The sequence below is a fragment of the Lindgomyces ingoldianus genome (assembly GCF_010093535.1).
Source record: "Lindgomyces ingoldianus strain ATCC 200398 unplaced genomic scaffold BDR25scaffold_16, whole genome shotgun sequence".
Taxonomy (NCBI): domain Eukaryota; kingdom Fungi; phylum Ascomycota; class Dothideomycetes; order Pleosporales; family Lindgomycetaceae; genus Lindgomyces; species Lindgomyces ingoldianus.
In genome coordinates, this window is record NW_022985177.1 from 316,025 (window position 1) to 336,541 (window position 20,517).

Consider the following 20,517-nt stretch of genomic DNA (forward strand, 5'->3'; position numbering starts at 1 on the left):
AGGCGACCAAAGGCAGCAACGCGATGGGTGAATTGCTCCACGCCTGTTTTCCTTGGCATGGATCTTGTTTACTCGCGAAATTGAGCTCGTGGAGCTCGGGCCTCTCCCGTTTGTTCACACCAAGCCCCTTTATACCCCATTCGGTGAACATGGGTGAAACTGCGGCATTTCGAGACCGAGTTAGCTTTCTCTTTGTTCTTTTCTCTCCTTCAGTCTCTCTCCTCTGTTTTTCCTCGTTCTCTAGAGAGTCAATTGCTCGTTGAGCGCCCAGACATTCCCTGAATTTATATATTCCCTCCTTGCGTCCTCCACAATGCGATTCGACAGCCTTACCGCGTTGGTCGCGGCTTCTAGTGCCCTGCTTGGCGTGTCTGCCGGGCCGTTGGTAGCCAAGAGGCAAGGTGAGCTTGATTTGAAGCTCCAAAGGATGTCAATTGCTCATGAAACATGAACCAGGTACTACTTCTGCTAGCTCAGGTGCTCCCACGGCTGGTCTGGTCGTTAGCACCATGAGCAATAACAAGCCAACGACATTTGAGGTCGTTGCTCCCCTGCCAACCAAGTCTGGCTCTGCACAGTCCAGTGGAGATTCATCCGCCGTGGCTACTGCCACCGACAGCGAGGTAGCTTCTGCAACAAGTGCTGCCCCAACGCGGACTGGAACACCACTACCTCCCAGTCATGACTTCCCCAGCTGCCACTCAACAGATGCGAAGCCTTTCTGCCTGCCCAACAACGCATCGACTTTATACGTCGACAGCACCTACTACGCGACATGGAATCCAGACGTTTTGCCCATCAATTCGACTGTAACTGTCAAGATACAATTCATCAATAACTCGCTTCAGGAAGTTTGGTCCTCGGCTGAGACTGAAAACTCGTGGGGTTTCGTTTCTGTGACTATGAAGAAGGAATGGATGCAAGGTAAGCGGTACCCTGATATGCCAGCCTAAAAGAATGTACACTAATAAGCAACAGGCTATGATGCCTACAACCTGACTTTCTATGCCATTAGCTTTGAAGCCAATAACCCTTTAAAAAAGTCAATTCCGTACAAAGGTCCTACAGTCCTCCTGACCAATAAGCCCCCATCTCACTACCAGCCACCTCAGCGCACCAAAACCCCCAACAAGCTAGGTCTGATGATTGGTCTGCCCGTTAGTCTCGGCTTCGTCGTCGTAGTTGTCATTGGTCTCTTCGTCGGCATGCGGAAGCACCGCACCATAGGCCTTGGTAACATCATGGGTCGGCGCAACAAGGGATACGGAGTCGGTAAGAGCAGAAGGCAGCGGATGGGACTGGGCAAAACAGGTGCGATAAGACTGGACAACAGAGAAGAGCATCCGAGATCGCAATACCACGATGCTCCAGCGCATACGCGAGGCGATAGTCTGGGCAGTCTCGTAAGTGATGATGGAATTCGTCCGGCCCCGAGGGGAAATCAGTTCAGGGACGAGCTTCAGAGGCAGAAGACCGGGCGGTAAAGAGTTCAATCAGGGGCAAACGAAAACGCACACAGAAAGGACATGAACGAGACTCGACATGACGAATTCTCAGGATTGAGACGGAGCGCATTTAAATTCTGGGATCTATGGTATATGTCAAGATTAAGAGGGAGTGATGTATGCTAATGCACAAATCGTCTGTCCAGCAGGATCTGGATGCTAATATACCCCCGCTGAGGCCGGTACCTCCCACCCGACCGCATTCTCAACAATTCTTTTGTGTTATTATATCCAAGGCATGACTGGTCAAGCGAGGAGTACCATGGATCGAGATAATTTTAGCAAGATCTCTGAACTTCTTCGCACGTATACGCAAATATATAGCAGATAGCGTGCAGTAATTAATATCTAGGTGAGTGGGAGCTTTGCTGAACGCAATGTATCCAATATATTAGATTCAAAACCATGAAAGACTGAAACACATTCCCCTACTCTTGATCCACTCATATCATAAGAGTTGCAGAATCCTTTCTACTCTCCTGCTTAACAACCCTCCGTTTCGTGTCGGCCTCGGATACTGCCAGATTCATCCCCCTACCCGTCGTCTGAATATCCCCCTTTTCACTTGCTCGACAAGACCTGTCCGGTCGACTTCGACGATCAGTCGCGTTCCTGATACCCTGGAGCAATGCAACGGTCTCGGATTCCGACTTCTCGCAATTGAACCTACCATCCACAACCATCTTATGCTCCATACTCCAGTACATATTCCAACGAGTGACAGAAATATTGGGGGTATAGATGCAGGATCTGAAGACGGCTACGCCGAATGAGAGACACGATATCCCGCAGTCGAGACTGCTGTCTGCGAGGAATTCATGCGTGCGCCACAAGAGATGTATCACCCCCATGACAGTCCAGAATCCGGGAGTATGGGGAAGAGGTAGTTGTAGTGGCGAGTGTAGAGCACTGGTGCCACGGCACCAACGTGAGGCTGGGAAAGAGGGAGAAGGGGGAGGGGCAGAAGTTGAATGTTGAAGGCCAGAATTCATAGTCATCGGGGAAGATGAGAGTCGGGTGGTGACGTGGTACATTGAGTGCGTGGTTTTGGTGCGTCAGGATGGGAGGGGTTGGTAGAGAATCTGGATTCGAGGGTTAGGGTAGGGTGGAGGAATTTGGAGATTTAGAGAGGGATGGCTTCGCCTGTAGTGGTGATGGTTAGGGAGGTGATGTTGCAGGCTAAGATGGGCGGACGCATTCGTAGAATGTGGAAGTGCCAATTTTAGTTGTAGGGATTATGATGGGAAGTCTGAGGGACGGCAAACGGGGTTAGTGGAGATTGGAATGGGGTGATAGAAGACGTGTGAGATGTTGATCACACAACACGTGCAGCGGAAGAGGAGGAGAGCGAGGAAGTCCTAGAGATAGTTATTGTGAAGCCATGTATCCGCCATTGATTTGCTGTTCACATTGACTTAATATGTTGGATTTCCTCAGGATTCATTCCTGGAGGTTGTTCTCTGCGGGGTATTAAGTTGATTTTCGATAATAGGACCTATAAATATCGCGGGATATGTACGGAAGAGTGCAAATTGTATCGCAAACTTTCTCCAAATTGTGTCATTGAAATTGCAGGATAGTGAGTCCGCTCCTCTGCTTGATAAGGGATTAGTGTTTAGGGAACTCTTTCCATCACTTAACGTATAGCTTTAGTTGCTTCGTAGTGTTAACACACCCTCGTTTCTTCGTGCTTGAAAGTTGCAGGTACACCAATTGTCCAGGAGAGTACAAGCCGAGCGGAGATGAAGTGATCGTTGCTGTACATAATTTTCCGTGAATAGGTAGAATAAACTGAAATACTGATCTGCTCCTGTAACCACTTGTACTCTACTCGCCCATCGAGCCATTTTAACAACCTCATTCTAAGTATAGATTTCATAAGTTGGTGATGTATGCTGAGTCCTTGAACAGTCGATGATTTGTTCGAGCTCACTAACTGAGCCCGGTATCGAAAATAAAACGTAGAAACCTTACCAAGAGAAAGTTTCGGAGGTGGAAGAAGCGAATAATCCCCGGGTTGCAGGATGGGGGCATTGGAGTTTTGAAAAGAGTCATGTCCGAGAGCCGATTTGCGTTTTCTCAACAAGACTTCAATATTAAGCAGTAGGAAGAAGAAAATGAATGCTAAACCCAGAATATACATGTGAAGAAAGGGAAGAGATGCCCTCCTACCATGATCATTTTGGATTTTGTTAAGTCAGGGAGTGAATGCTAAGTAGAAGCCGAAAGTGAAAGTAAAACATTGAAAAGAAAGGGTATAGTAGGGTAAGAAGTCAGACATATTTTGACAGGCATTTCTTTCGCTCCTGGAAATAGTGTCTTCTGTTACTGTGGTGTGCCTTTATTAATACACGGTCGTAGTACTTCAATCGTGGGATAGCAATATCCCTTATAGCTCTTTCTTTAGGGTATAATTGACTCCTAACTTCTAAATGCCTGGAGACTTTAGTCCGCCAGATATAGGATACGAGAATGCTCGAATCCTTCAATATGTATTATTGAAGCTTTAGCACAAGACATAAAATAGTCCGATGCGTAAAAGAGCGTGGGCCATAGGTGGACTGGAAGGTAACAAGTTGAGATTGCGCTCAGCACTAGGGGTCCCGACCCAGCACTAGCTCTCTTCCCCACCTCATACCTCTTCTAAGGTTCTGCTGATTTCTAACCCATCTTCTACCATAAAATTACTCGCTATATGGATGAATGCGCAAGCTTTCAGCTACCAGCAAACAGACCCTGTGAGGATTTTGACCCTGTACTACAACGTCTATAGTAGCTACCCCCATCCGACTTTTAGCTCCATATCCCTCGACCCTGTGCTCTGGCACCTCATCTTCACTGCGTTCAAAAGCGCACAACAAATGCAGTACACGCAACAAGAACGGATACGTTCTGCCTACTTTCACACACGCCACCATATGATGCTTACCAACTAATTCCTACCATTGAGGTGATACCAATGCACACATTGTCACCTTGCCAAACACTACCCTACAGATTCCACTTCGATCCCTTTTGTAATCTAACTTTTCATATCCAACATACCTCACAACGCGTAGATGCGAGCTTCAGCATTTCGTGCGACCTAGCGGTCATCCAGAACTTGGATTGCAATCGAGGATCCCTGGTTCAGAACAATAGGGCTAGAATAAGGTCTAAATAGTATCAAAACCCCGCATAGATTAACCCTCGTTTGATTCGCTCTCCCAGAGGGTAGGTATGAAACCTCCAGGCCGGCGCGGACAGATAGTCAAGGCCAAGTAAGCACCTGCTAAACCATCGCTGATTATGAATCTCCCATATAGTTAATCAACTCATACACACATGTGAATCGGACGTTTGCGTTTAATGTCTGCCGCTTATTACAGCGACGATCATCTAAAAAGGCGACCATGGCTAGAGCGGTGGGCATCTTCTGCTCGGCCTCGCAAAACTACGGACTCCAAAGCCAATTTTTCGCTCCTTTTTCTGTTCCTTTCAGCCTAGTTGGCACAAGCGGTCAATATCCTATCCTCTCTGCCATATCTTATCAACCAGGAATACGACTTCATAATTGCAGGTGATGGCACAGCTATATGTTGTTTAGCTGAACTTCAACGAGAATATTGATTAAATTCACCCCAGGCGAGCGTGCTCGCCTCGAGACTGCCAGCAAATCCAAACGTCACCGTTCTAGTTGTTGAGGCGGGAGGAGAGTATGCTGTTCGACAGGCTCCTAATTCTCCAAACTTCTAATCGAAGTGGCCTTTTAGTAACCGAGCCTATACGGACTCAATCGCACCCTTTTCTGCTTCCGGACTAGCCAACAGTGGAGCAGGCTGGAAATGGACTACTATCCCTCAGCCAGGCTTTTCCAACCGGTCCGTCGAATTTGAACGTGGGTATGTGTTGGGTGGAAGCAGCAGCAATAGTGAGTGGTGCTCCTATTCCCTTGCAGTAGGATTAAAAAGTCGCCAGCCCCGTCCCAGACTATAAGGCCTCCAATCTCAGATCCAATGATGTCTACGACAAATAGGTCAATTTGACCGTAGATCCTAGTTAGTCTTGGTTAGCAGTTGAGGGGCACTATTCCAAGAGCTCCCGAATGGTTCCTCCAGTCAATGGACACAACAATTCTGAGCAACTCATTCCCTCCGCTCATGGGAATGGGCCTGTTGAAGTCAGTGTTGCAGGTAAGCGAAGCAGGACTGCTGTTGCATATTTGAACCCTCTAATAATTCGAGTCGAACTAACATAGACATTCTCATCCACACTCAAGTGATGACACTCCTTCAGAGTGGGTTTTCTAATGGCCTTCCTGAGCCCAAATCCGTGGTCCTTGGTCAGCCCGGAACAAGTGATATTTCTAATCTAGCGTACTACATTTTAGCCGCATACACCATGAAACATGCTGCGGTCTAAGTCATAATAGAATTCTGCACCTTCCACATATCCTACGTACTTTTAGCGCCTGGCATAAAAAGATCAAAGGACCCCTAGTTATGCTCCGGAGTAGAAGCTAGTATGGTATAACTTGGTTCATTGCAAGCACTGACACCTGCAGCATTCAGCAAGTTGTTTCCTCTAGGAATACTCTCAGCGGGAGTTATTGGCGCCTCAAATTTTTTGCAACTCTCTGGAATCGGGCCAAGAGACCCTCTCCTTCAGGTGGGAGTTGATACAATCGTTGAGCTTGGTAGAGTTGGGAAAGATCTTACAGATCACCCATTTTCCATTGTGTACTTTTCTGTAAAATAGAACACAACGATGGATGCGATACTTCGAAACACGACTCTCTTCGCTGAAGACCTACAACGCTGGAACAAACCCTGACAGGACCGCTTGTTGACAGCGCTGGCAACCCTCTAGCATTCTTACGGCTGCCTACGACTGTTTAATGATTCTGCAATCTTTCAAGATGTTTTAGATCCTTCTAATATCCCACTCTCGGGTCGCACTGTTACTTTTTGGCGTAAGCTCTTTCATATAATTTCTTATTGTTTCCGATTGGTTCTGAATTGGCTGATCTCATTGTGGGAAGGGTTTTTACCATTCCGATTGATTTCTCTTCCGAAATCAGATAACTACCTTACTGTTTTAGTTGCATTGGTGTCTCCTACTTCTCGTTAGTCTCACCAAAAGGTGACCTTAGCAACCCTCACTAACAATGCGTAGGCGGGGAAGTGACACTAAATCCTTGAATCCGTTTGCCGAGCCTGTAATCAATCCCAATTACTTGACGACCGATTTCGACACTTTCGCGATCGTCCAGGTCATGAAGAACGCGCTTGTGTTCTTGAAGAATGGAATCTTCGCAGACTATGTTGCTGCACCATACAGTCCCCTGGCAGACCTCACAACAGATGAGGAATTTCTCAACTACACCGAAAATGGTGGTATAATGATCGATCATGAAGTTGGAACGTCGAGAATGTCCCCTTCTAATGCAAGCTGGGGCGTGGTTGACCGAAAATTGCTAGTGAAAGGTACATCGGGGCTGAGAATCGTTAATGCTTCAATCTTTGTGAGTCTGGCCACTCAGCAGAGCTGTGATCATGGTGAGACTGATACATTGAATTTAGCCCTCTATTCCAGAATGTCACACTCAAGATCCGACTTATATCGTTGCCGAGAAGGGTGCTACTATGATTATAGCTGCCCATAGACTGCGATTTAAGGGTGATAGGACGGATGGGAGTGGGTGAACGAAGTAGGCGAGAAAGCATTCACCCCATCCCTTTCATTCACTCGCTTCGTATTTTATCCAGATTCTATTCGCATACTAGCACATGCGACTGGCCATGATAAGGATCTAATGCAAGACAAAAATTCATTTCCTGTTTATGCTCGTGCGAATTTCAATTTAAGAGTTTGTATGTCCTAGTGGACGTGGCCGTGAAGAATGTTCCCGCGAGCTGTTTAAACCTCCCCTTTCCGTGTCCCGACGTGGATACTAATATACTTGATAGCTGTACTAGGGGGCCTTTAACGTTATTCTTGTTCTTATGCATTGCTCTTATTCCGTTATCACTGTGCTATTTCATCTAACGTATTCCACCAGTCATCCGCCCACCCTAAAACTCACCAAAAATGACCAAAAATGCACCTTACGATCTCCACAACGGCGAAGCAAGAGGTTCTAGAATTCTAGAACCAGCTTCCTATGCGTCTTCTAAGACTTGTATTAGAATTTTAGACTCTAAACATTAGGTATTGTTAAGTTATTTAGTTTTCGTTAATTATGGGGCTAAATCACGAGTAAATTACTCTACATATTTTCTCTACATGCCTATAATCTACTCTAGAGTTAAATAAAAGACTAGATTAATATTGAAGAAGCGTTCTTTCAAGCTGTGGTTAAGACCTGAGGGTTTAATTTTCGTCATTTTTGGTGGTTTCTGAGGGGGCGGATGACTGGTGGAATACGTTTAAGGATGATCACCGCATGAGCTTCCTGAAAGGCCTGTTTGGTAAGGCCTATCGGTTTTAGAAACACTCATGGCGAACCTTTCGCGACAAGTGGGCGGTGGCCAACTCTGAGTCCAAGCGGAAACAACATTTCGTATCGTTTCTGCCGCTAAGTCGTGAACTGGTCACTGCGGGACGCGGCAATGACCGTTCCGCACGTTCCAACGTCGTTACAGTACAACGCATGTTAAAGTAATCGGCCCGAGAGAAAGAACAAGGATCCACAAGCAGGGAAGGACGCTGATCACTTATTGAATATCCCCGAAATTTTCCCTGAAACTGCAAGCTGACAAAAACCTGCCGCTGCAGCTTCGCAGCATCTTATTGGGCTGAGAATAAGATGGTGGTTGAACTTTACCTTCCACACGTTCGGGGCTCAGGGACAAGGCAACAAAAGTCAAGGAAAGGCTCGTTTCAATCACGGAGGAACTGCTTGGCAACTTCATTGGTTTGTGTGGACCTTTGCAGGACCCTGCGCCTACCACTGTTCTTCGGACTATGTACATGCACACCATCGACACTAGCAGAGACCCTGGTTGTGGCAGGCCGCTTTCCTCAAGGATCTAGTTCCTGCTCCTCGGAGTGAACTGCAGTTGGAGAGGAGGAAGTGTTACTGTAAACGTATCCAGGACTTCCTTATCGAAGGCCACCCCGGTCTCCCCAGGAGCGAAAGAAACGTCAAAATTTTGGACAATTGAGGAAAGAGAGGTGCGCAGACTTAGCTGAGCAAGATTCTTGCCAGGACAACTGTAAGCACCTGAGAAAATGTTAGCTTCCAGACACAGGTGGTGTAGAGTAGCACTCGTCAACATACCTAGCGAAAATGGTAGATAAGGTGCCTTCTCAGTTCCCATTTCCTCCCGCTTCTCCCCGAACCGTTCCGGAACGAATTCCTCAGCTTGCTGCCACCATCGAGGGTCTCGGTGGATCAACTGAATGGGTACTAGGACGTTTGTCTTGCCAGGAATGTGCACCTCATCTACTCGGATACCCTGCGCCGGTGTTTCTCGGGGTCCGCCATTCAGTAGTGCTGGCCTCAGTCGCAGGGTCTCACTGATGAAATCGTCAATGTAGGTGACCGACTTTACTTTTTCGTAATTCCAGTCGCTGTATCCTGCTGGCATGGCCTTGTCGACGAGTCTCTGGAGTTTCTTCTGCTTCTCTGGATACTTGGCTAGATAGAAGAGGATACCTGCCAATGTCGTTGCAGTTGTCTCACTAGCACGTATTAATGTATGCACATTGAGTACTCTCTTGGGATCACTTACCTTCCAGCAATGATTACTACTCGGGAATCATCTTCTAAAGCGGCCGGGCTCGGTGAAGCTGAAACGTCTTTGTCTTTGACAGCCTTAAGAAGCCAAGATACAATATCTTGTGGGTACTTATCGCCATCCCAAGTCTGCCATATATCAGCCAAAGACGCCCGGTCGGGTTCATCCCTACAGGAAACTACTAACCTTGTGCTTCTCCCTAATCTGGCCAGCGCAAAAGGAAAAAAACTCTGAATAACCTGCAGCTGCTCCTGGAATTGAGCTGAGAAGGTTCAGCAACCAGGGGACGGTGCTCATTATCCCAAGCATGGTCATATGGGCATGAACTCCCTGAATTGCAGGGTGTTCCACACCGCTGACGAGGTTGTTGAAATCCTTTCCAAACCCGACTTCACCCATAACATCAAAGCTGAAGAACATGGCCCATGCTGACACATCTAAAGGTTTTCCTGCGTTTTTTCGCAACTGACTCATGAAGAGGTCTGCCTTTCCTTTGATTCGGGGCTCATACGTGGCCAGCGCTGACTGGTATTAGGATCTAAGGCGATGTTAATGTAGGGATGCACACCTTTGATGGAAAAACCCCTATCCCACGCTCTTCGTCGCAGGCGATGGTCGTTGTAGTCGCGCGTCATATGAATGGAACATTTCTTTGGGTCGTTCCCCGTTTGGCCGTACCACGTTGATTTCCGACACTCTGAGTTCGGCCCATATATGAGAGGCACAGCTGATTGGCGGAGAACGCTAATTTCTCGAGGGCCTATGCTATATGAGCAGCTGGCTGCGTAAAGCATGTGAGTGACTTCAACTCACCAGTTCGAACAAAGTCGCCGTACTTTTCATGCATCTTGGCAACCTCCTTGTAGTACTGCACATCCTTCGCAGACAATCTGGCGGCGTAGAATCGGGTAAGCTTTGCCCCAAGCGGCCCTGGGAATTTTCGGCAACGGTGGAATATCAGACGATAAATGCCAATGCTCGTGAGAAGACCGGTATTAAAGCTGCTGGCAAAGAGCAATGCTTTCGTCAAGGCTCCGAAGATGTTATATTCCCCCACCTCCACGAAGGCATATATCATCGCAAAGAAGGAAATGATGGAGACCGCCATGAAATGGTACATTATGAACTCGAACTCGATTTTGCGAATCGACAGGTGGAAAAGAACTCCAAGCAGGGCCGCTGTTCCAACTGTGTGAGAGACATCAGCCTGAGCGACACCTTTGGTCGTCTGTAGGATGGAATCCATGGTAGTTTGAAGAGATCTCCAATCTTGCACAAAGGTCAAGGAGGACAAGCAGAAGAGATGCGATAAGAGAATGTTGTTTGAGAGTTCTCAATCCGTGGCCTCTAGAGTGGCCGAGGACCTTTGTAATAGGCAATGAATTGTCGATCAACCCTTTCGAATTACAATTGACCCACTCCAATTCGTGCGAGTCAGGCTGCACCCACTCCTCCCTTTGAGCCTCGTCCCTTTCCAGAATAGTCCGCATTACCCGCATTCCTCGCCGTCCTTTGCACGTTCTTCCATTGCCGCCATTGGCCGTGGTCATGTTCTCCGCCGTTGGGAATCCTTTCTTAGCGGTACGCGGACACGGACCCCCGGCCGAAGGATTTAGCGTTTGTAACCGACCAGGATTAAATATGCACGGGATAACGGGAAAGCCCTTTTATCCCTGTTGCCGCGTATCTCAGAAGATTAATATCCAGATTTCGAAATCCTATTAGGTCTATAAGGTGTACAAGCGGGTACAGAGTAAGTACAAAGATGTTCTATGGTTAGTGCTAACAGATTCCTATCTTCCTTCTGAACAATTTTTAGGTCTCTGGTAACCTTCTTGCGGCGGTTTCGGTGCAGACTTCCCAAAGGAATCCAGTCAACAATAGCACGTCTCAAGATTCCTGCATCCTGGTTCTGCCATTAAAGCCTCTTTTTTGTGGGGATATCAGGAGCAGTGAACCATTCCGTCGGGCTCTCATCTCGCCGAGTGGCTGAAAGAGGCACCGATCAGCGATCCTTCCGCTAAAATTGTGGGCACAGTTTGTTTTGAGTCTGGCGTGTGTCCAGCAATTCCCCGCTGGGACTTGGCTACGCAAGCTTCAAGGATGAATGTGGGGAGGAAAGTTGTCATCCTTTTCCAGGACCCTCCTTGTTTGTCACACCATGAGCACTTGACGGCCCGCGCCATTAACTCCAACGTCGCAGTGAGGCAAATTGGGACCGAAACTTTCAGCTCCATGTGGCTCACTATCAAATTAGCTAACAGTTTTGACAGTTTTGACAGTTTTGACAGGTTTGATCACTCTAATACCCAGCAGTTCCCCACTTGTCCTTGAGAAACGGGTTTTCCAAGCCCCTGCCACGCCTCATCCTTGCATCTTTAGGAGGGACCCGTGTGGACCTGCCGAGCTTCCTCTGAAAGGGAAAGAATCGTCCGGGATGGAGCGTCGGCCTGAAGGAGACTCCTTGCATACAGACCGCCATGCCATTTGGAGACCCTGAGCGTTCCATTCATTGACACCAAAAGGTCCGAATCGGTCAATGGGTACAATTGCCAGCAGCCAATGGAAATACGCTCGTGGGTTTCAGGAGGCGTTGGGCTCAGTGTTCGGCCATGGAGAAGGATGCCCTGCGTGGGAAGAACCAAGCTAAGGAGGAGCTGGGATGAAGCCGCTAGGAATATATTCGCAGAATATCTCTTCTGTGTGAACGTTTTTGTTTTCCTTCTCCTCGCCGCCGCCTCAAGTTATTAGGAGCAAGATCATTTCCTAGGTTTCCACAATGGGTTTGTCCACTTTGCAGCCGCTTGCTTATGCCGTTGCCTATGTTACGTTCTTTTTCGGCACTGCTTCTATCTTTCTGAGGTTCTACTGTCGCATTTTTATTCTAAAGACATGGGGCTTGGATGATTGGGTGGGTGTGGCTGTGCTGGTACGGACGTCCTCACTGCGAAAATATATCTTCCGTACTGGAGCTAATATTGTGGTATTTAGGTTTTTAATACCGGCCAGCAAGCTATTTTGCACATGTTTTTGTACTGGGGATGCGGACTGTAAGTGTATACAACTTTTCCCATCTCAAGCAGACCATTTCTAATTAAACCTAAAGACACATCACTGAACTGAGCCAAAATCAAATCCTCCAAATCCTCAAGGTAACTTTTGATCCGAAACGACTGAGGTGAATCCCCTAAGAATTACTAGTGGCTGTTTATTGAAGAGGTGTTCTATTATACGGTGCATTTTGTTATTAAGATGGCCTTCCTATTCTTCTACCTCCGTTTGTCGCCCAACAAGTTTTTCCGAGGCCTGGTATATGCTGGAATGGGCTTAAATGCAAGTATTTTTATCACCAACATGTAAGCCTCACATACCCTCAATGATGACTTATTTTGGCCTGACTCGTGTGTAGACTTATGGCATGCTTTCAATGCCTTCCATTTGACGAGATCCTTCATCCTGGCACGCATCCAGATGCTGTTTGCATCAGTACGTAACCCCGGGGTACAAACTCCACGGCCTGTTGCAAAGTCTATGAGATGGCACGCAAGTGGCGTTTTCAAGACGCTGCACGGATAAGGCAGTCGTGCCAAACTCTTTTTCTTTAAAGAAGTGTGCTGACGTTGTTCCCCCGACTTCAGACAAGCTAGTTCTTCTCATCGTCCCGTCAATTCTGGTAAGACCACCCCTCACCCATCCTTGCCCTAATCCATTTCTATTACGATGCACCCAAAGCTATAAACCCCAATGCTTCCCTCTACATGAACTCGTTTCTAATAACCACACAGAACATCCTAGAAGATCTCTACATCCTCATCCTCCCGATCTCCACAGTCTGGAATCTCCAAATGTCCCTGCGACGCAAAATTGCCGTTCTCTGCGTCATCGGGTTCGGCGCCTGCGCCGTCATCATCGCATGCTTCCGCCTCATCCCTCTTTTCGAATTAAACAGCTCACCAGATACGTCCTTCGTCCTTGGTAAAATGGTTATTGTCGCTGCCCTCGAGATCCAATTCGCCGTAATCGCTGTAAACCTCCCCTCGCTCAAGGCACTCTGGTTGCGTATCACTGGTGGAAGCTCATCAGGCTCTGGGCCGGGGTACTCGGATCAAAAGGGCTATAAATTATCGTCCATGGAGCGAAAAGCGGGCAATGGATCCGGGATGGGTCGGTCTGGGAGGAATGGGAAGAGTAAGGGATCGAGAGGAAGTATCACGCGTTTGGAGCGCGGGATCACGAGTACTGAGTCTGAGGAAGAGCTGTTTAGACAGGGCGGGACGGCATTGAATATCCCCACCCAGGGGAGTAAGATGGACGCTAATGCTATTAAGGTTACGACCGATGTTAAGATCAGGAGTACGGGGAGACAGGATGAGGACGTGCCCCAGTCGACGCATTTCCTTGGTGGTCATTAGACTGTCCGGAGCGTTGACCAGAAAAGATGTGGAAAAGCTGAAGCATATACATGTGTGCTTTGTGTACAAAATATAGCCTATAGAAGGGAGAAGATATCAGAATTAGATACCTCCCAATGTCAAATTGAGCCAGTCTATGAAAATATCTTCTCCTTCCATGAAAACTGAGCATTGTTTCTGCTTCTTATCTCTTTCACTATCAACTGCACTAGCACCCATCCCATTAAATCCGTTATTCCCCCGCTCTAAATACCTCCACTCTTCTCCTCTCTCTTCAAGTTCTCTACTTCTACTTCGCCCACGCCCTTTGCATCTCCAACACTCTATCGCACACCCTCTCCCCATTTTCCTTCTCCCTCTTCCTCCTCTCCTTCGTCTCCTTGCGTAATTCTTCCCACCGTCGAACAACCTCCTCTTTCCAAAGATCCCGCCATTCCTGCCGCTTAAGCTCCTTGTCCTTCGCCATCGCAGCCAGAAGTTCCGGGTCGGTATTGTTAAGTCGGACACTGCAAATAGGCCAACCCCAGGCACTGAAGAATTGGAGGTAGGAGGCGGCGGCTTTATTCTCAATGACGTAGGGTTGTTCGGGGGATTTTGCGTGGGGAATTAGGACGAGGTAGGGCATTTTCGGCTGCCGTTAGCCGGTTTCTTGAGGCTTAGAGGTAGATTTGCAGCGTTGGAGAATTGGCGTAGCGGTGTGGGGAGGTCGTTTAACTATATTCTGATTGGCTTTTGGAAGGTAAGTCGTCGTTGGATTTGGGAGTGAGGGGCTCTGCAATGATAACGAGCGATACCTTCCCAGAGGGAGTGGGATTAATGAAATATTGTAGTATCACTCAGTGCTCAAGCGGTCTTGGAACCCATCTACAAACTCGGTTTTTGTGTGGGTGTCAAAGCGAATAAATCTCTGCGCAGCCTAGTGGAGCTTGTGGGTAGATGAAGTCTGTAGTGAGGTGTCGTTAGAGCCGTGGTCGATCTGCGAATGGGGACGGTAAGGTTGTGTGGAGAATGGGGAAACCTTGACTTAGTAGAGTGAAGTTGCTATAGAATTTACGTTTGCAGGGAGGGATATGGCGGTGAAAACCGCCAGTAACTGGTAACGCTGTAAGGCGGGAGTCGGGATTGCGTTGGTGGCATGGCTTAGAATGGCAAGAGTGTGAAAAGGCAATAAGAGATATTCACCTCTTGTCTAGGTTTCTGTACGATCATTTGTGTAGGAGGATTGTAATGTGATTGATGATGGACTTGCATACTGTCATCGTCCCGGAAAGGATGATATCCATCCACCAAACCCATTTACCAAAACACGGCCAAGAGATGTGAGCGGAATTTTGTCATCCAAACTATAAGAAATTCATTGAGTTGTAGAATTTTCTTTTAAATATTGAAGGCTGAGAGGAGGGAGGAGCAAGTGTCGTAGTCGCCAGCAAATTATTATTATGTGCAGTTGCCAATCATGAGATGATATGCAAAAAAGGAAAAAAGAAATGGATATACTACGCCGTTTGATGCATACTGGCCGTTCAATGCATACTGACCGTTCAATGCACGATGAAAATTCCAAGCGACATAGATTCGTGAACCCAATGGGGCAAGAGATATAGGAAAAGACGACAACAAGTGGTAAATGTCCAACCCAAGCTTCACCTGCGCTAATTAGCCCAAAACAACTTCAATAAGTTCTTTCTCAGCAGCATCCCATGCACTCTTCAAGACTCGACCTACGGCTTTCCGATATGCTACCTTACCTTTCCATTCGATCCACATCACGCTATAGAACTTATAGAGTCGGCCATTTCTCGGTCTATTAGGATGATTCCATTCTTCAAGTACTGCTGCTTCGCTCCGAGAGTTTTCTGCGACTCCCTTGGATATCGCGATCAGCTCCCAGCGAGTGTTCGACTTCAATTCAGGAACAATGTCGCGTCGTCGGTGATTGAGTCGAAGTGCACCAGCCCACGCTCCCTTTTGGTCGAGAATTTCGATAGATAAGCACTTGTGAGGAGCCCAACAGCGCTCGCCCATTTTGAAGAATGCTCTGTATGTTTCGCAAGCTATATATCTGGGTTGCAGTGTTGGGGATGCATTTATTGGGGTATCAGCCATCGGAACTGGATAGTTGAAAGTCGTATCAGGGTCGGAAGAGTGATAGTAATGGCACTCGTACTTCTCGCCCGAAGATGATCGTTCCTGTCGGTGCCACCCATCCGGGAGCTCGCTATATCGGTCATTTATAAGAGAGCGAAATTTGTAGGCGGTACTGGAAATCGGCACTTTCGTGTTCTTGTCATCAACAAAGTGCCACCGCACAATAGGTCGGATCTTAAGTGAAGTTTTCGGCCATCTCCAAACACCTCGGCCACTCCCTTCCTTCTCACGAACGTAATCATATAAGCCTGCCCAGAAATTGAGATCAAGGTGTCCTTTCCATCCCATCCAAGACCAGCTGGGTAGCACATCTCCGTTACCAGAGTCTAGATCCACTTTCCGTCGCTTTAGAAGACAGAGAGGTTGCCAAAGGAGAGTAAGATCGAAGAACTGTGCTGGTAGCCCATACAAAAAGCCGCCTTGAAACGTGGTAGACAAAGCGGAGGTAATACCAGCGAATGCCGGAACTGTATCGGAAGTCGACGTCAGATTTCTCTTGTTGTATTCCTTCACCAGTTGGTGATACTCTCCCAGATCTGGCAAAGAGCAGTACCGGAACTTCTGAGTTTGTGGAAAGAAAATCTCCTGGTTGGGTTGAGCGGAGGTAGTTTGCACAGGATACGAGTCCTCCCATATCGTAGAATGACATTGCCATGTTATCCTTCCGTTGAAAAAGAAGATTACACGCTTGGAGAAGACCAGTTCTTGGAGCGTCCAACCTCTTTTGTTCCATTCGGACCTTTCCAGAAGATCATGGTGAATGTCTTGCACCCGGTGATCAGTATCATGTCGAGGTACGCGAGGTTTCCGGTTGCTCTTCAACGTGATGTTCCCTGATTCGTGTAGTCCCCAGTCTGCAGAGTTTCCCCCTGCAGCTGCGAAAGTGACAATCGAGTTGGCAAATATGCTTGCTATATTGTTGATCTGTGGATGTTTCGTCGCATCATTGTCTTGAACCATGCACAACTGATCCACCCAAAGGTATCGTTCTCCTATTAATCTTGCGAAGTTCATGGCCTGCCGGATTGTCCTTGGTATGACGAAAACGCAATTCTGTTCACGCAGTACGCCAGGTCTCTGCAACAGCCTGAGGTTATCCTTCATCAATTGCAGAGACCGAACTTGTCCGCATACATAACTGAGGGTAACATATCGCTCGGATTTGCTGGCCTGTACGATGCAGTCATCTTCCACGTCAATAAGCCACATTGGCCAATAGTCGGATATGGTCTTTAACCCTTGGGAGCTGCAGTCGTGGTTGAGGTTGCACTCTCGAAGCCAGCTTTTAATAATGTCCAGGTCAGAAAATGCCGTGCCTGGGCCTTTAAAATCGATACTCTTACACTTCGTTGTGTGATCGAACTCATATGCGATCTTAGACTTTTGGGCAGGTGCAGTGAATCGACGTGGAAGTGGATATACATGGTGACCTTGTTCTGGCGTCTTCGGCGGCGATGGTGGGTACGCGTTATTTGTAGGCTGTAGCGCGCTGTATCGAAAAACTGGGGGAGGAATATCGGTTTGGCGTTTCCTTGGAGAAGGTCTATAGGAAGACCGATAAGTACCAGGGACTAGCCTCTTCCTCGGGGAATGATGGAAGCAGAGCTGGATGTTCCCCTCATCGTCAACGGCCCACGACCAGTCTAGCGGCACAACATCAGAAGCATTTTCGGAGTCCCGGGAAGCACTAGGCATTCTGAATTGGATATTTTTGACGATGTGAGGCACTTCACAGCGAGATGGCTCAGAATTGCAATTTTTTTTTCATATTTTGGAGGAGGTTGGGACATCGGACAAGATTCTTAGCCACACCACGGATCGCTTAAATGGCGGTCTGTCTGGTCTGCTGTACCGTATCCGGTTAGCGAACCCATGGTCTGATGGTTCTTTTGAAGGATGATTCAACTGAGGATTGCTCTCACGATGAGACAATTAGAACAGAAAGCCGATATATTTTCGCTTTGGTTAACGGGTTTTCACGTTCGTAATGCTCCAGGCAATCGCGTCGTTCGACTCTGAAATTCCCAAAAGGTCCGCGGACGAGGATCTGAATCCTTCGGGTAACGCGTGCATCACACGATTGCCTCTCGAAGCATCTTCCTCTTGCCCTTTCCTCAACTAACCTCCTGCATCGTTCTTTATTCTTACATTCATTTATCCAAGCCCTTTCACTATCTCGTGTCATGAAGCTTTCTATCGTCCTCACTAGGGCACTTGCCGCCACTACTATGGCCGCTCCCTATTCCAGGTGCGTGGTCAACGGAAGAGTCGTTGATTGCAACAAAATGGCCAAAAGTAAGTATCGCAACGTCTTTTAATCTTCTTCGATCGTTCGTCGTCCGACGCTTCCGGGTATGGCACGCGATACTACATCGCAATGTCGAGTAACCAGCGCGACGGCATATTTGGAGACTAGCAGCGAAATAGGCTTGGAACGTTATGCCGAAAAATACTACAAAGCGCGTCCAGAGGAAGTCGCGAAGCTGAACGGTCAAAAGAAGATGATGGAAAATACAGGGGCGAAGGCATAACATGGGTGGTAATTGAGAGGAGAGCGAGGATTAAAGGACCTGTGATTGGTGGTTGCGATGACGACATGGCTAAGAATTGAAGGATGGCTTCTTGCAACTCGACACCGCTAGCTATGGCATAATGAAAACATGATAGAAATCTCTGTCTGGCATCTGCACACATTCCCGGCCTAGTTCCTGGACTTGACTGATGCTGCTTCCTTTAGCGTTGTTGCCCGGCTATTAAGACTATTAAGCGTGGGCAGAATTCCACCCGAGCCGCGTCGACAGCCTCATCTAGAAACACCCAAACACACGACATTGTTTCGCTGAGATGATTGAGAATTGTCATCATGTTACTTTGACGCCATGTTTCGGCATTAAGTATTGCCCATTTAACTTCCTCCTTTCCTCATGTTCTCCTCTTTGAGAAGCATGGAGCGCTCCTGTCCCTATTTCTTGCTCTTTATCGGCATTTGTTGCCTAATACATGTGTTTCGTATGTTCATCGTGCTAAAAGGCGTTAATCTCAATTCCAACAGATAGAAAACAATGTGGCAGTGCAGCTCCTTCAGACTTTCTATTCCCTGGCACACGTTGTCCAAGTTTCGCCGAACCGGGCACATATCTCATGTTTCCTTTTAGCCTTTATGTCTCGTCTCCTCAGTCGGTAACGACGAACCCTTCAAATGGAGAAGCTATCAACCCAAAGGAATATGCGCCGATGTCTATCTAGATGTTGCACCGCGATTCGCTCGCTTCGTTTCGAGTTTATTTCCCGGTTGAGATGATATGTACCCCAGAACGCCACTCTTTCCTCGGCATGATTATTAACATGGGTAGCGGAATCATACCCTGTTTGTTTTACATCGCAAGACTACAGTTAGATTGGGTGCGACGGATGAAAGGGCGAAGGGTATAGCTAGCGGCGAAACAGTACCACCTTCTCCACAAAAGAAATATAAGATTTACCTGGCATAGTTTAATTCTGCCTAAAGACAGAAGGCTTCCTCGGTTCTCCCAATTCTTTATATGCACCTGTGGCCGCTACCCAGACATGGCTATCGAGCATCTTGAGCACAGATCCGAACTTCAAACACAATTTCAGAAACTCGTCGATCAATCAGCACAATGAAGGTCACTGCTGCCGCTGCCATCTCCCTTGCTAGTCTCGTTGCCGCCAGCCCAGTTGAAATCACTGAGAGGCAGTCATGCCCCAAGGTTCACATTTTTGGCGCTCGTGAGACCACAGCTCCCGCTGGGTACGGCACTGCTGGCGGTCTCGTTAACCAGTGCCTCTCTGCCTTCTCTGGATCTACCGCGGAGGCGATTGTCTACCCCGCTTGCGGAGGACAGTCATCATGCGGAGGCGCAAGCTACGATAGCTCTGCTACCCAGGGTACCACGGCTGTTGTCAATGCAGTCACTGCCTTCAACAAGAAGTGCCCAGACACTCAGATCATCCTTATCGGCTACTCTCAGGTAGGTCACCCTCTGTATCAAATGGACCTCTTGCTAACATTTTCCAGGGTGGCCAAATCATGGACAATGCTATGTGCGGAGGGGCTGGCGCCACGCTCTCCGGCGCCGCAGCAGATGCCGTCAAAGTAGGCATCTACATGGGCGACCCACATAACCGTGCCGGTCTGCCATATAACGTTGGTACCTGCAAGAACCAAGGCGTATGCTATTTCAATGTTCCGTTGTGTATTAAGATACTAATAAGTGAAAAACAGTTTGCCGCCCGTCCCGCTGGCTTCACCTGCTCTGTAGCATCCAAGATCCAGTCGTACTGCGACTCAACTGACCCATACTGCTGCAACGGCAACGATGCCAACTCTCACCAGCAGTACGTTAACAAGTATGGCTCGCAGGCTATGGCTTTCATCAAGAGCAAGATCACTGCTTAAGGGAGCACTTGAGCGAAACGCGAGGTGTGCACTGGTCCAAATTTTGTAGATTTTTTGTAACTACATCCCTTCCATCTAGCGTAAATACTTGAATGTGACAACATCAGCCGTTGTCTCTGGGTGTAGAGTGTGACCACCTCTCAGTCCACAGATATCGGGCAAGCTTCGAGAAAGGAGGTCACGTGCATACTTCGAGAGGTTTTCTGCCAGATTGCATCTTAAAACTATAGCTTTTTGAAATCTCCTCGGAGATGCAAAGGACCACCCAGCCTTTCGAATCTTACGTGGGATTTGCTGATGCCTATATCAGA

General features: G+C 47.8%; 10 protein-coding genes across 10 annotated transcripts; 6 read left to right on the forward strand and 4 right to left on the reverse strand.

The window, feature by feature from the left end:
- Window positions 1-227: 227 nt before the first annotated feature.
- Window positions 228-1,654, forward strand: BDR25DRAFT_342938 (uncharacterized protein). Its single transcript, XM_033693780.1, has 3 exons — window positions 228-401; window positions 457-924; window positions 979-1,654. The coding sequence occupies exons 1-3, from the start codon at window positions 314-316 to the stop codon at window positions 1,482-1,484; spliced, it is 1,062 nt and encodes a 353-aa protein (XP_033547490.1). The 5' UTR covers window positions 228-313; the 3' UTR covers window positions 1,485-1,654.
- Window positions 1,655-2,938: 1,284 nt separating this feature from the next.
- On the reverse strand, window positions 2,939-4,141 carry BDR25DRAFT_355131 (uncharacterized protein; the record flags this gene model as incomplete). The annotated part of the gene is made up of 6 exons (XM_033695412.1): window positions 2,939-3,130; window positions 3,181-3,670; window positions 3,785-3,827; window positions 3,859-3,980; window positions 4,019-4,099; window positions 4,137-4,141. The coding sequence occupies 6 exons, from the start codon at window positions 4,139-4,141 to the stop codon at window positions 2,939-2,941; spliced, it is 933 nt and encodes a 310-aa protein (XP_033547491.1).
- Window positions 4,142-5,132: 991 nt separating this feature from the next.
- BDR25DRAFT_224910 (uncharacterized protein) lies at window positions 5,133-5,742 on the forward strand (the record flags this gene model as incomplete). Its single annotated transcript, XM_033685163.1, has 3 exons — window positions 5,133-5,200; window positions 5,258-5,441; window positions 5,548-5,742. Coding segments are annotated over 3 exons (447 nt in total), but the record flags the coding sequence as incomplete, so codon positions are not given.
- A 909-nt stretch (window positions 5,743-6,651) lies between these two features.
- On the forward strand, window positions 6,652-7,189 carry BDR25DRAFT_225265 (uncharacterized protein; the record flags this gene model as incomplete). The annotated part of the gene is made up of 2 exons (XM_033685174.1): window positions 6,652-7,008; window positions 7,067-7,189. 2 exons carry the CDS (start codon window positions 6,652-6,654, stop codon window positions 7,187-7,189), a joined length of 480 nt encoding a protein of 159 aa, XP_033547493.1.
- A 1,198-nt stretch (window positions 7,190-8,387) lies between these two features.
- Window positions 8,388-10,554, reverse strand: BDR25DRAFT_261750 (cytochrome P450). The gene is made up of 6 exons (XM_033686722.1): window positions 10,040-10,554; window positions 9,795-9,986; window positions 9,413-9,747; window positions 9,221-9,354; window positions 8,767-9,170; window positions 8,388-8,709 (listed from the first exon to the last, which is right to left on the reverse strand). The coding sequence occupies exons 1-6, from the start codon at window positions 10,470-10,472 to the stop codon at window positions 8,516-8,518; spliced, it is 1,692 nt and encodes a 563-aa protein (XP_033547494.1). The 5' UTR covers window positions 10,473-10,554; the 3' UTR covers window positions 8,388-8,515.
- Window positions 10,555-11,959: 1,405 nt separating this feature from the next.
- BDR25DRAFT_261751 (uncharacterized protein) lies at window positions 11,960-13,724 on the forward strand. Its single transcript, XM_033686723.1, has 7 exons — window positions 11,960-12,155; window positions 12,218-12,276; window positions 12,333-12,378; window positions 12,428-12,582; window positions 12,636-12,712; window positions 12,865-12,899; window positions 13,012-13,724. Exons 1-7 carry the CDS (start codon window positions 12,006-12,008, stop codon window positions 13,636-13,638), a joined length of 1,149 nt encoding a protein of 382 aa, XP_033547495.1. The 5' UTR covers window positions 11,960-12,005; the 3' UTR covers window positions 13,639-13,724.
- A 16-nt stretch (window positions 13,725-13,740) lies between these two features.
- Window positions 13,741-14,263, reverse strand: BDR25DRAFT_355135 (uncharacterized protein; the record flags this gene model as incomplete). Its single annotated transcript, XM_033695413.1, has 2 exons — window positions 13,741-13,891; window positions 13,932-14,263. 2 exons carry the CDS (start codon window positions 14,261-14,263, stop codon window positions 13,741-13,743), a joined length of 483 nt encoding a protein of 160 aa, XP_033547496.1.
- A 765-nt stretch (window positions 14,264-15,028) lies between these two features.
- Window positions 15,029-17,561, reverse strand: BDR25DRAFT_303701 (HET-domain-containing protein). The gene has a single exon (XM_033690058.1). It carries the CDS (start codon window positions 17,479-17,481, stop codon window positions 15,295-15,297), a length of 2,187 nt encoding a protein of 728 aa, XP_033547497.1. The 5' UTR covers window positions 17,482-17,561; the 3' UTR covers window positions 15,029-15,294.
- Window positions 17,562-17,909: 348 nt separating this feature from the next.
- BDR25DRAFT_31618 (uncharacterized protein) lies at window positions 17,910-18,479 on the forward strand. Its single transcript, XM_033691583.1, has 2 exons — window positions 17,910-18,081; window positions 18,145-18,479. Exons 1-2 carry the CDS (start codon window positions 17,970-17,972, stop codon window positions 18,315-18,317), a joined length of 285 nt encoding a protein of 94 aa, XP_033547498.1. The 5' UTR covers window positions 17,910-17,969; the 3' UTR covers window positions 18,318-18,479.
- A 727-nt stretch (window positions 18,480-19,206) lies between these two features.
- BDR25DRAFT_369099 (cutinase) lies at window positions 19,207-20,274 on the forward strand. The gene is made up of 3 exons (XM_033697084.1): window positions 19,207-19,778; window positions 19,826-19,978; window positions 20,033-20,274. The coding sequence occupies exons 1-3, from the start codon at window positions 19,428-19,430 to the stop codon at window positions 20,204-20,206; spliced, it is 678 nt and encodes a 225-aa protein (XP_033547499.1). The 5' UTR covers window positions 19,207-19,427; the 3' UTR covers window positions 20,207-20,274.
- Window positions 20,275-20,517: the final 243 nt, after the last annotated feature.